Source organism: Delphinapterus leucas, chromosome 9 (assembly GCF_059928025.1).
Source record: "Delphinapterus leucas isolate spDelLeu-1000000601 "Yukka" chromosome 9, BTC_Dleu_Yukka2, whole genome shotgun sequence".
NCBI lineage: Eukaryota > Metazoa > Chordata > Mammalia > Artiodactyla > Monodontidae > Delphinapterus > Delphinapterus leucas.
The window spans coordinates 99,154,337-99,172,255 of NC_143137.1; the positions used below are offsets into that span (position 1 = coordinate 99,154,337).

Consider the following 17,919-nt stretch of genomic DNA (forward strand, 5'->3'; position numbering starts at 1 on the left):
GACCATGGGTGGAGGTCTGTCCAGGACCCCCAAGCAATAAACAACTTAAAAAAATTTATTTATATTTGGCTGTGTTGGGTCTTTGTTGCTGCACGCGGGCTTTCTCTAGTTGCCGCGAGCAGGGGCTACTCTTCCTTGCGGTGCACAGGCTTCTCATTGCGGTGGCTCCTCTTATTGTGGAGCATGGGCTCTAGGCGTGGGGGCTTCAGTAGTTGTGGCACGTGGGCTCAGTAGTTGTGGCTCATGGGCTCTAGAGCGCAGGCTCAGTAGTTGTGGCGAACGGGCTTAGTTAGTCTGTGGCACGTGGGATCTTCCCCGACCAGGGCTCGGTTCCCTATCCCCTGCGTCGGCAAGCGGATTCTTAACCACTGCGCCACCAGGGAAGCCCTAAACAACTTATTTTTTAACACCTTGTTGTTCCTAATCCTCAGATGTTACTAACATCCATTCCCACCAGAAGCCAATTCTTTACTGTAATTGGTTTATGCTGTGCATTCTTTACAAGCTGATCATCTACCCTGCGACCCCACCCCTACCCCCTCTTGGCCTTTAAAAATGCTTTGCCGAAACCCTTCGGGGAGCTCAAGGCTTTTCAGGGAATGAGTCACCTCATCTCCTTTCATGGCCTTGCAATAAACCTTTCCCTGTTCCAAACTCCGACGTTTTAGTTTGTTTGGCCTCACTGTGCTTTGGGCACACAAACTTGTGTTAAGGATCCCAAATAAACCCATCTTTGCCGTAGAAATAACTGGCCGTCTTATTTGTTTCAGGTCAACAACCCATTAATGAGGGAACCAGAGGATGACAAGGCTGCTTCAAAGGAGAATGCAGGCAACTGACTATGTGTACATAGCCAGTGAAAAAGAGGAGAAAAGGAAACTCTTGGGATGAGATCCATAAATCAAGCAGAAACCTGGTTAATGTTCTGAGCTGGCAGAGGTCATTTGCATTTTTACCAGATAAAATCATTTACATCACCACTGGAGGAAAAAATTTGCATCTCTATTACACAACAAAGCTTGTGTTTGGTTTTCTACAAGTTAACTTCTACCCTTAAAAGAGTAATAAAATGCCCTCATTTAAAATAGTAAGTCAGGGCTTCCCTGGTGGCGCAGTGGTTGAGAGTCCGCCTGTCGATGCAGGGGACACGGGTTCGTGCCCCGGTCCGGGAGGGTCCCACATGCCGCGGAACGGCTGGGCCATGGCCGCTGAGCCTGCGCGTCCGGGGCCTGTGCTCTGAAACAGGAGAAGCCACAACAGTGAGAGGCCCGCGTACCGCAAAAAAATATATAAATAAATAAATAAAATAAAATAGTAAGTCAAAGTTACTAAAATCCCAGGCAGGACCCTTGGTGGTCTTGTCTGATACTGTATTACCATGACAATGAAGGCCACCAAGCATCTTTTCTGCTTGACTTGCAAGTTCTGGTTCCAACAGGTGTGGTCTGGTGGTGCATGTTTTAGAGTCATCAGATGAGTAAATATGTTGAAGTCTGGAAAGCGTTTGGGACATGCGTTAGGTAACATCTATTTCCCTGACCCCTCCCTTCACCTCCAGTCACCGGTAGGTTCATGTCCTTTATTATCCTGTACCTCCTGGTGTGTGCACCCAGCACTTTGCATCCTATTCGTGTAAGTGACTATCTCTCCCTTTAGACACCAGGCAGAGTTTTCTTGCCCCCCTCTATGTACTGGCTCTCCAGCTCAGGGTCTGGTACAACTTACAAGTTCAATAAATGCTTGTTGAATAACTGTATAAATGAGATGGAATCTGAGCCATGTTGTGAAAAAACCATGGTATGTACGAGGTAGTGGGGGGAAGAAAGTCAGTTCAGCAGAGGCAAGGACATCGCAAACTTACTAGCGGGAGGGTGGGCTTCAATGTGGGCCAATTGTGTGGGGAGTACAGGCAGGGCCAGCACAGGAGGATGCGGGCATGAAAGCACCACATCTAAGCGAGAGGTGAAGCGCAGGGATTCTTCCATTCTCCGTCTGCCTCATCCTTTGGCCGTCCTTGCCGTCACACGTCGGGAGGGTGCACCGCCCCACGGTGTGCAGGGATGGGAGGGACGGTGTAGAACCTGGAGGCACACAACGGGTTCATGTATCTCACTCTGGAACGAACCTCACTCCGCGGAGACTTTGCTTCTTTTTAAAACCTTAACCAGGTCTATTCAGGGGTGACTGGGCGGTCTCCTAGGAGGGAGGAAACAGCTGGCCCCTCCCCTCCCATTCGCCAGCCTCCGCGACTCATCTCCCAGCTCCTGGCGCGCGCACTCCGGCGGGGCTGACCCTGACACCCTGTAGCTGAGCCGGGGGCGCGCGAGCCGGGGGCGCGCGCGACGAGGGCTTCGCGGCTCAGCCCGGCTCCTCGCCCGCCAGCCCGAGCCCCTGTGACTCCGGGCCAGGATCCCGCCCGCCAGCCGGCTGGCCCCCTCGTAGGGGACGTGCTGCTGACCCGCGCCTGCGACCAGGAGGACGCGCAGCCATGGGCCGCCTGGCCGGGAGTGCGGCGGCGCTGCTGCTCGGGCTGCTCGTGGAGGTAGGGCCGGGCCGGGCGGGGCTGAGCGGGAGCGGCACCGAGGCGCCCGGGAGACCGTGTGCGGGAGCCCTGAAGGCTGAGGGCCGAGAGCCACGGCCTCACGGACCCGCACGAGCCCCCGTACGGAAGGCGTCCTCGCCCTGGTGACGGGGTCGTCCCAGCCCTCCTCGCTCCTCCGACGGCCCTCAGTCCCCCCGCCCCGCGTTACCGATTCTCGCGCGTGGGGAGGACCCGGGAGAACCCTTTGCGCGCTGTGCGCCCGACCCCTCCCCTCCCCCGGGGGCCCGGGTCTGGTGGGGCTGGCGGGCGGGTGGTCCCTGAAGCGGCGCAGGCGCAGAGTCAGGGCGACCAGCGGTTTGGGGCTGGGGAGGGGGCGCCGCCGGGTCGGGGCGCGACCGCGCGGAGACGTGGATGAGGGAGGTGTCACGGGTCCCCGAGTGAGATGGCGGGACTGAGCAGGAGGAAATGTCCCCGCCGGTGAGGATGAAGCGCCGTCTTCCGAAGCGAGAGAAAACCCCCGAAGAGCCGGGGTGGGTGTGGTCTTTTGGAGCCGAGACAGGGGACTTGTTGAAGCGACGGCGGAGGAATTGCTGGTGACCGCAACCTCGTGGGGACCTCGGCTGCCCCCGGCCGGAAAGTTGCGCCCTCGGATGGCGGCCACCCCCTTCTTGCTAAAGCGGGTTCTTTAAAATGGGAGCTAGTGGGGCCCTAGGGTGCAGCCTGGATTAAGGTTTGTTCTATTCCCTGCTCACTTCCATTATTTTGAATGAAATTTTATTAAAGTAATGAAGTCAAAGTAAATGAGTGATGAGGTTCTTACGTTTTCTCTTTTAGGTAGTAGAACTCTGGAAACGACTCCTTGGTTTTCTTCATGTATAAGGAAATCAATGTTACAAAATGGGAGGGAGAGCCTGAGCTCTCCTGAAAAGAAGGTTGATGGAAAAGTTTCTTGGCCCCGGCCCCGCCATAGCAAAGACTTACTCTTTTTGTTCTTCTGTCTCCCTGGCTGAGTGGTTTATGTTTTTGTGGAGTGCCCTCCACTTGCGTCCTTTTTGTTGATTCATAATTTTATGACCTTAGGTATCACATCTCCTGGGTGATCACCAGACAGATAATGGAGAAGTGAATCTGAGGCCACTATTCACATAAAAACGCATGCATCTGTACCTACACATGCGATCCCCCCACTTTTAAATCAGCACTTGGTGAAATTATCTAGCATTTCGTTGGTTCTGCCTCCTGCACGTCTTTAGTGTGTGTGGTGCTGTGCCCTGTATGTAGCCTAGACTGCTTCAAGGACTCAGTTCTTTTCAAAATACTTAAGCCTGGGACCCAGCCTCTCAGATCACTCGGAGGGACTGCCCTGAAGGGTTAAGGGAGGAGCCAGGATACAGAGGAGGTTTTTTTTAATATAAAATTATTTATTTATTTTTGGCTGCGTTGGGTCTTTGTTGCTGCCCGTGGGGTTTCTCTAGTTGTGGTGAGTGGGGGCTGCTCTTCGTTGCGGTGCACGGCTTCTCATTGCAGTGGTTTCTCTTGTTGCGGAGCATGGGCTCTAGGCACACGGGCTTCAGTAGTTATGGTGCGCAGGCTCAGTAGTTGTGGCTCGCGGGCTCTAGAGCTCAGGCTCAGTAGTTGTGGCTCGCGGGCTCTAGAGCTCAGGCTCAGTAGTTGTGGCGCACGGGCTTAGTAGTTCCGCAGCATGTGGAATCTTCCCAGACCAGGGCTCGAACTTGTGTTCCCTGCGTTGGCAGGGGAATTCTTAACCACTGTGCCACCAGGGAAGCCCCCTACAGAGGAGTTTTTGCCAAACAAAAACCAAAACCAAACAAAAAAACCCCAGGTAGTTGGAACATCAAAAGATTACTATTAAAGAAAACCAGACATCTCAGGTTAATGAATTTAGCACTTTTCTATGTATGGGAAGTTGCAAGAGTTTGAGCATATTGAAATCATTCCTTTGATATGTACCTCAGCTATCTGGGGCCAGTATCCTGTTTTTCTTCATCCTGAATCCCCTCTGGGTGCACAGTCTGGGAGACGCGACGTTCTTCAGGAATTTATCATCTTAAGAGAGAGTTCAAATCAGGCCTGAAAGGTTCAAATGATATTAAGCAGAACTGTGACAACACTAAAATTTTTTTTTTTTTTTTTTTTGGTACACGGGCCTCTCACTGCTGTGGCCTCTCCCGTTGCGGAGCACAGGCTCCAGACGCGCAGGCTCAGCGGCCATGGCTCACGGGCCCAGCCGCTCCGCGGCATGTGGGATCCTCCCGGACCGGGGCACGAACCCGTGTCCCCTGCATCGGCAGGCGGACTCCCAACCACTGTGCCGCCAGGGAAGCCCAGACACTAAAATTTAAAGGAGTAAATTGATGCTTTCACAAAGTCAGATATCTAGATGATTGGTAATTTTTGTTTTCATGGGATGGTGTGGTGTAGCCCACTTTTGCACGACTGTCCCAAGCACCTATTCTGTTTGTAGTAGAGAGGTGTCTCTCTGAGGAATTAAGGAGATTTCTTTCTAATGTATCACATGGAATCTTACACGTGAGTTATATATCTGAGATCTTTTCATCTTGAGTGGGTTGCTCTGAATTTCATCTAATATTGGTTGTTATCAGTACGCCTCTGATGCTTTTGAGGTCCTGAATCACATACATAAATGTGCTATTTCCGTTGCCGAGTATGTGATGAGGCAAAGAGCTCTCTTCAATTTGAGGGCCTAAGACAACTGGGGGAGATGTTTGAAGGCTTCTGACAGCCAGCTGCAACCTGGAATACTTGTCTTTGTTCTGCTCGAGCTGGTTTCACTGTGGCTGTCGTGTAGTTGACCATAAACCACCTGGCAGCCTTTATGCCGCCCTGGCCCTCTGGCATCCTGTTCCTAGGCAGCACCGCTCAGGGTTGTGCAGGGCGGGCTTGGGGTGGGCGCGGTGTGCTCGGGAGAAGTCCTTGAGCATGGAGGGTGTCTAAAAGTTGTTTAAGAAGGGCTTTCCTCCCCTGCCTCACATCCTCCTATAGAAGTTCACCTACCTGTTAGACAGCTAGACTGCGTATTGGTTTTTCACTTAGCGGACAGAGTGCTTCCCCTATGTCCTAAGCACTTTACAAATATTAACTCGTTAACCTTCTTAGCAATCACTTTTAGTCCCATTTTTGTGTCAAATGGGGATGTTAAAGAGCTTGTCCACAGTCTCACTGCTGTGACGTGTGAGGGCCTGAGATGCTAACCCAGGCAGAGGGGCTCTGACCGCCGCGTCCTGTGCTTCAGCCTCTCCCGCTGCTGGACACAGAGACATGGAGAGAATCTGTACCCGGTCTGTCCCGAGGCCAGTGGTAGACCTGGACGGGTATGGTCCCACGAAACCCAGCAAAATTCCCTCTAGGAACTCAGCTCCATTTAGGGGACCATATAATTTAGCATGCAAACTATGACACTGGAGAGTGACGCTGGGGACTGTTAACAGTCGTGCCCGCACAGCACGCATCAGTAGGACTGTCCTGGAAGCCCCGGCGTGTGCTCACCCCAAAGCCCAGGCAGAGCTGTAAGTAGGAACAGGCTGGGGGGCAGCATTATCCCTTCCCCAGGGAGGCTTCTGGGGAGCTCATCACTGAAGTGACCTTTCCTTTCTGTTAACCTGGACTTGCCTGTGAATCGCATCGGAAGCCGGCGAGGACCCTTATTTCATCTTCCCTCCTCCCCAGTCGCTCCGTGCCAGCTGGGTAGATATCCCAGGCACGTGGGCCATGGGGTGGCCACAGAATAGGGGAATCCCGCGGCTCTTCTTGGGTCATGAAATTCTAAAGTTGTGTGTTGTCCTCCTGTCCACTGGTCTGTGTGAGGCCCTGTGAACAGTGGCTGCAGGAACAGTGACGGTGCTGAGCCGTCTCCCAGTACCCCGGTGAACTAGTCTGCTAGTGCGCTGGGTGGCAGCCGCAGCATAGAAACTGAAGAAGAAAAGCGGTTCCAAGCCTGAGTATGGCTTAGTACAACCTGGGGAGCCATTAGGTGCTGAGCATATGCGCCCCCCGTGGGCTTTTGTCAGAATACGTGGCTTTCTGGATATTGTCACAGCGGTCTCTTTCTAGAGGTCAGGTTGTTGACACTTCTGTAATATACTGAGCAGTATTTGTTACGCGTTCTGTCCTTACTGAAATGAGCCCAGAAATGTGTAGTGTACTATTTAAATTCCCCCTGTGCCAGGGTTGGGGGTTCTGCTGCATCCATCCGTGGGGGAAAGAACTCTACTAGTTTATTTTATTCAAGAGACCAGCATCAGTATCTTTCTGTTCCTCCCCTGGAACCCAAAGCTGGAAACCTTTAAGTGAGGCCGCCATGTGTTTCAAACTTATTCCGGCCAAAGAACATCCCTTCTTGGGCTAGAAAAAGGAGTGGTCTTCTCTTCGAGAGAGAGGGTTGGAAAGGGAACATTGTCTTTTGAAACTAGGGAAATTCACAGGATTACTGAGTATTTTTCTAAAGTCCTTTGTATTTTGATGCCCAGGAGTCTTGAAATTAGAACCAAGTCATGTTTAAGGGTGTTTTTTGTCTCATGCCAAATGTTTTTTGTACCCTGGAATTGCGATGAATGTGGCAGCCCTTGGACGCCAATTTTCTGAAATAAACTACTGCCACCTTCCCACTCTTTAGAGTTTTTAGAATCTGAGCAACATGCAGTTTGAGTGAAAGAGAAGACTGTGGGGGAGTTTGTTATCTATGGAAGCTCCACGGAGGCTGGGTGCTGAGGACGAGGGGTGGCAGTGATACGTGAGCCTGGTGGCGAGGGCTCCACTCTGAACTGGGGGAAACTGGCTCCGGGTGTGTGAGGAGGGCCTGGGGCTCTGGGCCCTGACTTGGGGCCCTCCTTGGCCCTTGCTTTCCTGTGGCTTGTGCAAACCTATAAAGACCAACGAGGGGGCCGTGACTCTAGAAGCACATGGATTAGGCTATTGGCCACTGGATTATCTAGCCATGGGATGGCAAGTCCTTTTCTTAGAACGTACATTTATCCGCTCAGTGAGGCCTCACATGTCACCCTTTTGATGAGGCCTACCTTGACCACCCTATATAAAATTCCAACCCAATTCTCCTCCCAGCACTCTGGCTCTGACCAATTCTCTCCTTTCTCTGTATCTCTTACCTTCAAAACATGATGGAATTTACCTTCCACAATCTACACATTGTCGGAGCAAAGGTTTTGATCCATTTTGTTAACTGAAATATCCCCAGCTCCTGGAACAGTGCCTGGCACACAGTAAGGACTCAGTAAATATTTGAATGAGTACAAAGAACCGTGGTAATGACCCTGCGGGAGGGAGCTGACTAGGTCTACAGTAGGAGAGGGGAAGGTAGCTAATTAGCTGTGACTCTGAAGGGGGCCTTGTGTGTTAGGACTTAGAGCTAATCATTATTTGAACGCCCGTAGTGATGGAAACTCACTATCTCAAAGCAAGGCATCAACTTTTTGGACAATTTTAGTTGTTAAAGTTTTCTGTTACACTGAGTAGAAATGTCTGCATTGTTTCTACCTGGTTCTACTTTTGTACCCCTTGGGCTTTTCAGAATAAATATGATCACAGTGACAGTCCCTCAGTTGAACACAGCTGTGCTGGTCTCCGTGCACCCCCTGTTCCCCGCCCCGTGTTCTTCTCCAGGCATCATTTCCTTCTGTTATTTCTCTCACAAGATGTGGTTTTGAATCATCTCACCGTCCTCACAGCTGCCCTCTGAAAACTGCCAAACTGGGTGAACAGTGGTCAGGAAATGATCACTGTCTGAGAAAAATGGTCCTAGAAAAAGGCCGTTCAAAGTGAATCCACTTAAAACAGGGGTCAAAATTTCATAGTTAATAGTGAGGAAAACGTTTCAGCTTCATTTGGAAAAACAAAGCCCAGATAATAAAACTAAGATAATTCCATCCCAAGTACCCATTTTTAGATTGAATCGGTTTGGGCGGGGGGGGGGGGGAGATTAATTTCTCTGATAAAAGTCTGTGGTGCATAATAGCATAGCCTTCACTTGACCTTGAAAGTTAGTGGCATGATCATAGTAAGGGACTTCTCTTTTTTTCCCAGAATTATTTGCTCGAGTGATCAGACCCCGCCGTACGTCCACCTCTAGCTTCTCTTGGTCTTTTTTATTCATATCATTCTGTTTTGGGCATCTGTTGGGTCATTATTAACGGGTACCTGCCAGAGCCTTTTGCCTCTTCCATAGACTTCACGTATCTTTGCGAGATCTGCAGGGTCACTTTGCTGTCCATCTGTGTGGTATTCGTGTTGTGCTTGCCTGTGATCCTGACACCGGAGGCTGATTGTGGAGCTGCTTGTGTTAAGTGGGCTGTGGTGTTGGTACGCTGTTTTAGAAGGAATGAGTTCAGTGTTGGGTGCATTTTGTCATGCAGCCTTTGGCTTGCCTCCCATCTCTTCCCCATTGGGACTTGTTTGAACAATAAGGACACTCTGTTCTGTAGATGTGGCCTCACTGGTACTGTCACAGCCCTTGTTTGGACCTTTGCATTATGCAGATAAGCCAAGAGATTTACACTCGGTTTGCAGTGACACAAATGTTTTTACCATCTATTGGTGGTAACCCACGAATCCTCATAACAGTTATAGAGCGTTGAGCATAATGTATAAAACCTAAACTGAGGACTATATATTAATTCTATTTGACATTACTTCCTTCATCTCACCTTCTTAAGCCTGTCAACCTCTGTGTGAATACCATATTTTAAAATCCAGTACCCTTTATGGTTTTGTGCCATATACAGATTTGGTTATCGTACCATTGTCGGCTTTGCCCAATGGAGTAAAAAAAAAAAAGTTAAATCGAGCCAAGTCAAAGATGGAGACTTACATCTGGGTTGAAGTAGATTTTTTTTAAGTTAATTAATTAATTAATCTTTGGCTGCGTTCGGTCTTCGTTGCTGTGCACAGGCTTTCTCTAGTTGCGGCAAGCGGGGGCTACTCTTCATTGTGGTACGCGGGCTTCTCCTTGCGGCGGCTTCTCTTTGTTGTGGAGCATGCCCTCTAGGCGCACGGGCTCAGTAGTTGTGGCTTGCGGGCTCAGTAGTTGTGGCTCACAGGCTCTAGAGCGCAGGTTCAGTAGTTGTGGCTCACAGGCTTAGCTGCTCCGTGGCGCGTGGGATCTTCCCAGACAAGGGCTCGACCCCGTGTCCCCTGCATTGGCAGATGGATTCTTAACCACCGTGCCACCAGGAAGGTCCCTGATTGAGATTTTGACTTGGAGAATACTGATGTCCTTAATTTTAAAAAGTCAGAATTTAGCTTTAAACGTGCAGTGTTTTGAAGTGTTTGATCATCTGCCCTCTGTGAGGAAAGATCCATCAAGAGTCTAGCAAGATGTCTAAATTTGGGAGTTATCTGCGCTCATGCTGCAGAGCAGTTGAGAGCCTTATGCAAGGCCATTGTGTTTGGTGAGTAGGACACAGTGACCTTTGCTGGTTGGGGTTAAGGAGCCAAGTGGTCAGCGAATACAGGGAGGCAATGAATATGAATATATATATTTTCACGAAGTGTAGCTGCATACTTCGAAGCTCTTGATTAGAGCCCAACATCCTCAGACCAGAACAAAGAAGTAGTATCTTATAAATCAGGTTTGAAATCGATCGATTGTGTACTTGAGGCACAGAAGACCCGTGATGGTAGTTAAGTTTCTTGTTTAGATAGTGTCTTAGTGCATTTGAGCTGTTATAACAAAATACAAAATACTACCTACCGGGTAGTTTATAAACAGCAAAATTTCTGGAGGCTGGGAGGTCAGTCAAGGCACCAGCAAGCTCGCGTTCGGTGAGGGCCCTCTTCCTGGTTCAAAGCTGGCACCTCTGGCTGTGTCTTCACATGGTGGAAGGGTAAGCAGTCTCTGTGGGGCCTCTTTTATAAAAGCATCTATCCCGCTTGCGAGGGCTCCACCCTTGCGATCTAATCACACCCTAAGTGCCCCTACTTCTTAATCCCACCGCATTGGCGTTAGCATTTCAGCGTGAATTTTGAGGGGACATGAACATTCAGACCATAGCAGATGGCAACATAGCGATGTTTTGTGGAATCTCAGCCCTTTGTGTATTGGCTGGGAGTCTTTTGGGTAAATTACTTAGGCTCTCATTGACTCAACTGAGTTACCTGTAAGAAGAGAAGTGCCCCAGGGTAGAGGGAAGCTCTGGGAAAATCCACCACTTGGAATTTAGCTCTGCACAGTTTGGACCAACAGATTGTGAACATTGTCAGTTGTTTCTAAGCAAGGTGCCTTGCCCAGGTTCCCTGCCAAAATGGAGAGAGGGCTCCAAAAATACCTTTTTATTTAAAAATTGTGCTTTCTTCCCTTTTTAGTATATCTGTGACTAGATTGAAAAGAAACTTGGTCATTAGTGTCCAAAACAAGGGGAAGGAAGATTGTGATCACTACCATCTTTGGCTCTCAATTTTTGCTCTGGGTAAAGCAATAAAAGGGTTCAAACTAGAATGCTCTTCCCCTTTGATGCTTTTTGGATGGCGGAGCAGAAGGCAGCATCCACAAAGGTAACACCTTGACTTTTAACTAACTGGGAGTAAAGTTGAGTGAAACCCTTTGGCTCTGTGGCTGGTCTCCGTCTCTTGGTATCTTGTGATTTATGCCCGTGTTGTCCAAAGAATCAAACTATGGCTTCCTGGAGAGAGTGGGGACAGATCTTAAACTCTTATGGGCCTGGGGGGTGGGCAGGGAGTGTGGGAGTTAGTTTGCTTGTGAGAGTTTGTGAAAGTTCCTAGTTGTGGTACTTTGTTTCCTTAGTTGTATAGAAAACAAACGGATGAGAAGGGGGTGGGGTGTGTGAGGCAAGTCCCACAGCCTCAGGGCATCGTTCTCACACTGCTGCAGGGTCTCTCCACTTGGTTAAAATCTGCAACCTCAGCTGCTCTCTACTGACTTCAAGGTACATTCCAAGCAGTTCAGGATTCTTTTTCCGGAACCCTGGCTTCTTTCTTTTGTTCTTTTTTACTTATTTCTTGTCACTTTCCTCCTGACCGTTTTTCTCTAGCTCAGAGAGTGTCAAACCTTTTGTTTGTATGCTCTCTTAAGGAATTTTCAAAAACTGTATACCCCTGTACATATTTTTTGAGTTGACTTGCAATCTTTTTTATTACAGATTTTAAATGACGAATGAATTGGATCCAGTGAGATTATTGGATTTGATCTCTTGTGTATTGTGAAAATTAACTATTTAAAATTGAACTAGAAGAGCACTCAGTGTATACAGTGGAATTTAAATACCAGGAGCAATTTGATACTGATTATTGTAGAGGAAGGATGTCACCGGCCACATCAGTAAACAAAGGTTGTTGCGGCCATCAAGCCCTCAGCCACTGCAGCCTCCTGAGACTGTGCACGCTGAGGGGATTCAGGACAGAAAAAAACAGGTTACTGGCCGTAAGTAGTTAAGACGCAGATCAAAGGAACGATTTCAAAGAGCCTAGACTCTTTGCATCTTCCCATACATAGAAAAGTGCTAAATTCATTAACTTGAGATGCCTGGTTTTCTTTAACAGTAATCTTTTGATATTCCAACTACCTGGGAGGTTTTTGTTGTTGTTTTTAGAGAAAGAGAGAGATACAGATACCTCTCTCTCTATATATATGTATCTCTTCGCTCCTCCCCGACCTCTTCAGAATAGTCCCTTAGAGCTACCTGAGAGCCTGTCTCCAGGCTTAAGTCCTCAGTGTATCTCCTGAATAAAACATAATTCTCAACTTTTAGGCTGTGCATTATCATTCCTTTAAAAATATGCAAACAAGCTCATCTTTAACAGTTGGAAATTTTACATCACCTCCTTTGCTCTTTGATCTGCTTCCATTCTGCTTCCCACACAGAACTTTAATGAAATCTACGCTTGAAAGTCTGTTTTTGCCATCCTTTTTTTGGTCACAAAAATATATATCGAGTTAATTTTTAAAACGTTTCCTCAGATAAAGGATTAAAAGATTAAAAATTTACTAACAGTTATCACAGTTATTACACATTCGATGGAAACACTGTAAATATATTACCAACTGAATATTAGTAAACAGAAAAGTTTACTGGCAATAATTTTCTGAGTGGGGTGGGGGAGGATTTTATTTTTTCAGTTGGATCATGTATCACTGGTAGAAATGGAAGAAGTTTCATATTGAACTTCTTCTGAGTCATGGGCCCAAACCTCACAGTAAACTATGATCAGGTCATTTTTCAATTCAATTTAAAGCAAAGAATTTGAGAGCGCCTGAGGTGTAAAGTATGTGTTGACAAAGGTAGTCTCCTTGACGGAACTTCAGTGAGGTTCCTCTGTGCTGTCTTCTTGACTGGGCCTCTCCCTGGCCTTCTTCGTCTGTCTGCACTGACCCACGTTTAGCAAGAATCTTGCTAAATTATCCCCTTATCCTTGATATGCGATTACTTTGACCTGCCTTCAGCAAGAATTCTGTTAAATCAACTTAGCAAGAATGCCCCTCCCCTTGATATGTCCTCTTAGTGATTTTCCGTCCCTTGATTCCTTCACTCTGTTCCTTGGCTGTAAATCCCCACTTGTCCTTTTTGAGTTTGGGATTGAGCTCATCACACTCTCCCCTGGTGCCATAGTCTTTTTTTTCTTTTGCGGTACGCGGGCCTCTCACTGTTGGGGCCCCTCCCGTTGCGGAGCACAGGCTCCAGACGCGCAGGCTCAGCGGCCATGGCTCATGGGCCCAGCCGCTCCGCGGCACGTGGCATCTTCCCGGACGGGGGCACGAACCCGTGTCCCCTGCATTGGCAGGCGGACTCCCAACCACTGCGCCACCAGGGAAGCCCTGGTGCCATAGTCTTGAATAAAGTCTTCCTTACCATTTTAACAAGCGGCAGAGTAACGTCTCTTTGACAGAGTTGATACCAGTATTTGCAATGGCCTTAGAAAGATACCCTGAACAGTTTTCAGTTCTAGACCAGCACATCCTGTAAGAGTAGGAATGGGTGGGAGGTGAACCTTGTTTTGTAGAGAGATGAGGGGTGGTTGTGAAAGGGGAACTAGCATGGCCACTTGACCAGCATCTTCACCAGAGCCTGTGTTCCCAGGCAGGTCAGTTTTAGGAAAGAGGGCCTGTGGGGGTTAAGGTCTAGAAATTGCATTTTTAACAGTATGTGGAATTGAGACCACAGGTTACTTGATGTACTTGGTGCTTTTACCACTTTCTTGCAGGAAAGGAACTGGTGTTCAAAATCATGACACCTGGGCTTTGGTCAGCTGAGCTGGGTGTGAGAGGCCATCACTGTGGCAGCTGGTCCGGCTGCCATGTGGTCAGCTCTGTGGGCAGTGGCTGTTCTTGGAGACCTCCTCCTGGACAGGAGTCATACTTCTCCCATAAGACTAGAGGGGTCAGCCTCTTCATTAGGCCTCCATCTGGTCCCTTTCCAAGTGTCAGCATGACCTGGTGGTGACGTATTTCGTACAGATGCCAAGAGTAGAGGTAGGTTTTAGTGATGATTGTCACAACTAGAATTGAGACCTTTTCTGGATCCCTCCCTTGTGATCAGAATTGGTTGTGTGTCTAGTTCTTCTTTTGGTAGTTGACTCAGGATCTCATTGAAATCATCATCTCAGAGAGGTGAGGGAACCAGAATAAAGGAAACCTTTACTGTCCACCTAACACCTGACATCCACCTGACCTAAGTTGTCCATGTACTTTGAGCACAGATATAATTAATACAGGTAAGTCTTCAGAAGGAAACTTAAAGTGATTTAAAGCTTTTCAGTGAAGCTAGCTCCTCTCTGACCTTGAACTCTGACCTTCCCTTTGCTTTCTCCTCTGGTTTTTAGCAAGTCTGCATTATTATTGCTGAAAAGGTCTGAGGACGCTGAAATAGCTCTTCTTTGATGGTCAGCTTCACCTGTGATGCCAGGGTCTGGTGTTGTCCCTTTAGCCTGGTGTGTTTTAGGCCGTGGTCTGAAGTCCTTACTCTGTGGGGTCTTTGGCTATCACGCTACCTCTGTACAGGGAGATCACGGCTCCTGGGAGAGCCGTCTCCTGAGCAGAGATGGTTGGAATTGGTATCAGCAGAGCATTTATAGGGTGGCAGAGTCCCCCCACTGATGAAAGCGGTATCTTCCATGCAGTTGTGCACATGTAAACAAGTCAGCAGGTGGGAAACATTCACATTGTTGTATGAGTTTACGTTTATTTCTCTGGGGAAAAGTTTAAAGTAAACATGTGAAAAAATAGAAGGATTTTCTTGTGTGCCTCTAATTATGGAGTACTCATGAGGCTGTGTATCCACTAGAAGGCTTTCCACCCTCAGTAACAGGATTCTGTCCTTGTGGTTGCATTGGGGGGCGCGACAATCCTTCATGATGTGCAAGTAAATCAACCTCCACAGCATCTCTGTTAGGACATAGATGTGTTTGTTCTGTCCTGGCCTAGCAGTATGACTTGGTTCCCCTCGCTCCGACTCAATATTTCCCAATGGGAAACTCGTTTTGGAGGAGGATGGTGTTAGATGGGTCCTCAAGGACCAGCATTTTCGAATAAAAAATCAATCCAGTGTTTCAGATATAAACACGTATAGAGACCTTCTTGCTAGTATGTGGCGTTAATTACTTTTTTTTTTTTTTTTTTGCGGTACGCGGGCCTCTCTCTGTTGTGGCCTCTCCCGTTGCGGAGCACAGGCTCCGGACGCGCAGGCTCAGCGGCCATGGCTCACGGGCCCAGCCGCTCCGCGGCACGTGGGATCTTCCCGGACCGGGGCACAAACCCGTGTCCCCTGCATCGGCAGGCGGACTCTCAACCACTGCGCCATCAGGGAAGCCCAATTACTTTTTTGAAACATCTTAGAGTATTTTTAAAACTCTCCAACATTATTTACTTTCTCTGATTTATAAGAGATGATGGTGATGATGTGATAACTAGCACTTACTGTGTGTTTACTATGTGCCAAAGACTATTTTTTTTTGATACTTTCAAATTTTCTTTTTCTCTTTTTTCCAGCTTTACTGAGGTATACTTGACAAATTAAAATTATATATATTTAAGGAGTATAATGTGCTGGTTTGATATGTGTATATATTGTGAAATGATCACCCCATTCAAGCTCATTAATACTTCACACCTCACGTCACCTTGTGTATGTGTGGTAAGAACACTTAAGATCAATTCTCTCAGAAAACTTCAAGTACAGTTTTATTAATTACAGTCACCACGCTGTACCTTAAATCTCCAGAACTTATTCATCCCACATAACTGAATCTCTGTACCCTTTGACCAACACCTTTTCATTTCCCCATCCTCTCAACTCTTGGCAACTGCCATTCTACCCTCTGCTTCTATGAGTTTAACTCTTTTACATTCCACATATAAGTAAGATTATGCAGTATTTGTGAGTTGTCTTATTTCACTTAGCAAAATGTCCTCCAGGTTCATCTATGTTGTTAAATGGCAGGGTGTTCTTTTTTTCTAAGATTTTTTTTTTTTGATGTGGATCATTTTTAAAGTCTTTATTGAATTTGTTACAATATTGCTTCTGTTTTACGTTTTGTTTTTTTTTGGCTGCGAGGCATGTGGGATCTTAGCTCCCTGACCAGAGATCGAACCTGCACCCCCGCATTGGAAGGTGAAGTCTTAACCACTGGACCGCCAGGGAAGTCCCTATTGACAGATTTAAAGGCATCTGATATGTTCTACCAGACTGACTTTCAGAAAGTTTACTTTTTAAGCCAAATTTATACTCCCTCCCGCAGTGTATATGACTACAGGGTCAAATATTATGTGTTTGCTTATTTGAATAAAAATATTTTTTCCCCATGTTACAAGACGCAGAGGTTTAAGACACTAGCACGTGTGTGTGTTCACTGGGTGTTGGCTGGTGTCCTCTCGGAGGCGGACCAAGAGTCCACCCTCTTGTCCCGCTCTCACGCCAGGTAGATTGGCCTCTCGGCTGGTGTTGGGTTGGACTGAGTTACGCAGTGATAGGAAGTGGAATTCTGCCGGGAGTTCTTGGACTGATGCCGTGCCCTCTCCCAAGCACCGTGTTCTCCGGTGTCCTCCTTCATTCTGCTCTGCTGTTCTGGCCCTTTGACCCCCGCCCTGTGGTCCTCAGGGACCTGGGCTCTGGGAGCATCCTGGAAAGCAGCCCAGTCTGGATGTGGATGACCCAGGGGCTGTTTTCCTGGTCAGGGCAGTCAGTCCCTGCAGTCACCCTGATGGGAGTGGGTGAAAATGAGCCTTTTCCTGATTTGAGAGCACCATCTTTTCCTTCAGAAAGGATGGAAGTAGAAGCTTTTAAATATATGGGATTTCTATACGCGGGCCCCTCACTGCCGCGGCCTCTTCCACCGTGGAGCACAGGCCCCGGACGCACAGACTCAGCGGCCATGGCTCACGGGCCCAGCCGCTCCACGGCATGCGGGATCCCCCAGGACCGGGGCACGAACCCGTGTCCCCTGCATCGGCAGGCGGACTCTCAACCACTGCGCCACCAGGGAAGCCCGGGGGATTTCTTTGAGAATAGTTCCACATTCTCTTGTCTGGAAAGCAGGCAGAGTCTTCTTCATATAGTTGGGTATGTGTCTGTCTAGAATGTAGCGTTTGGGGTAAAGGAAGTCGATAAAGCCTTGCACGCGTCAGCATATGCTTCCTCTCTTTGTTTTGTCTTCAGGGTAAGTGTTCAGTGCAGAGTGTCCGCCCGTGCAGCCCTGACTCTACCAGTCCCCCTGGGGAGGATGTGAAGGTAGAGCAGAGTGTTTTGAAGGGTGGGAAAAGTGAGAAGGTCTCTAAGAACATGGGGCTCTGGTTCTGTCCCAGTTGCAAAAATGATGTTTGAGGGTCACTGCCTTTCTCAGCTTTTGTCCAGATGAGTCACAGATTTGGGGGTTTTGGTAGAAATTAAGCCATATCACCAAGGCTCCTGTTTCGTGGATTGTGGATGCCTGACCTGGGGGCCACTTGCCCTGAGGGAAAGGCAGATGGTAAAAGACTTGGGCCCCTTGCTAACCTTCTTGTCCCCTGATGTCTATAGAAATGGGCCTTTGCTTTAAGAGCCTGGGTGTTTGTAATGCTTGGGAATGGTTTATGATGAGTTAGTCCTGTCTCCTTTATCAAGCCTTTAGGTAATTTCGGGTCCATTTGGAATACCTGGTCTCCCGCTGCCTGGACTGTCCGTTGTCAGCTGGGAAACCTGTCAGATGTGCCTTCTCCCTGCCACGCAGGACCTCACATGACCCTCCTCCAGTGCTGACACCAGGCCCTGTATGTGACCAGCCCCACTGTCGTCACTCCAGGCTGTTCCGAGACATAAATGGTGATAAAACAAGACGCCCCTCTCTCCCTCCTAAGATTGTAGATCTTGTTGGTTATTGGGAGACGCTGTTTTTTCATT

The 17,919-nt window shown here is 48.3% G+C and overlaps 1 protein-coding gene across 5 annotated transcripts in view; it reads left to right on the forward strand.

The window, feature by feature from the left end:
- The first annotated feature begins 1,557 nt into the window (after positions 1-1,557).
- VOPP1 (VOPP1 WW domain binding protein) overlaps positions 1,558-17,919 on the forward strand; it is a 103,118-nt gene continuing 86,756 nt past the window's right edge. For 2 of the 5 annotated variants that reach the window (XM_089917900.1, XM_089917901.1), the window contains exon 1: positions 1,558-1,632. In XM_089917900.1, coding sequence (XP_089774026.1) covers positions 1,573-1,632 — 60 coding nt within the window. In that variant the 5' untranslated portion in view covers positions 1,558-1,572. Of the gene's footprint in view, positions 1,633-2,092; positions 2,543-17,919 lie in introns of those variants that run through there. The other 3 variants (XM_089917902.1, XM_022593167.3, XM_089917903.1) reach the window with 3 other exon arrangements.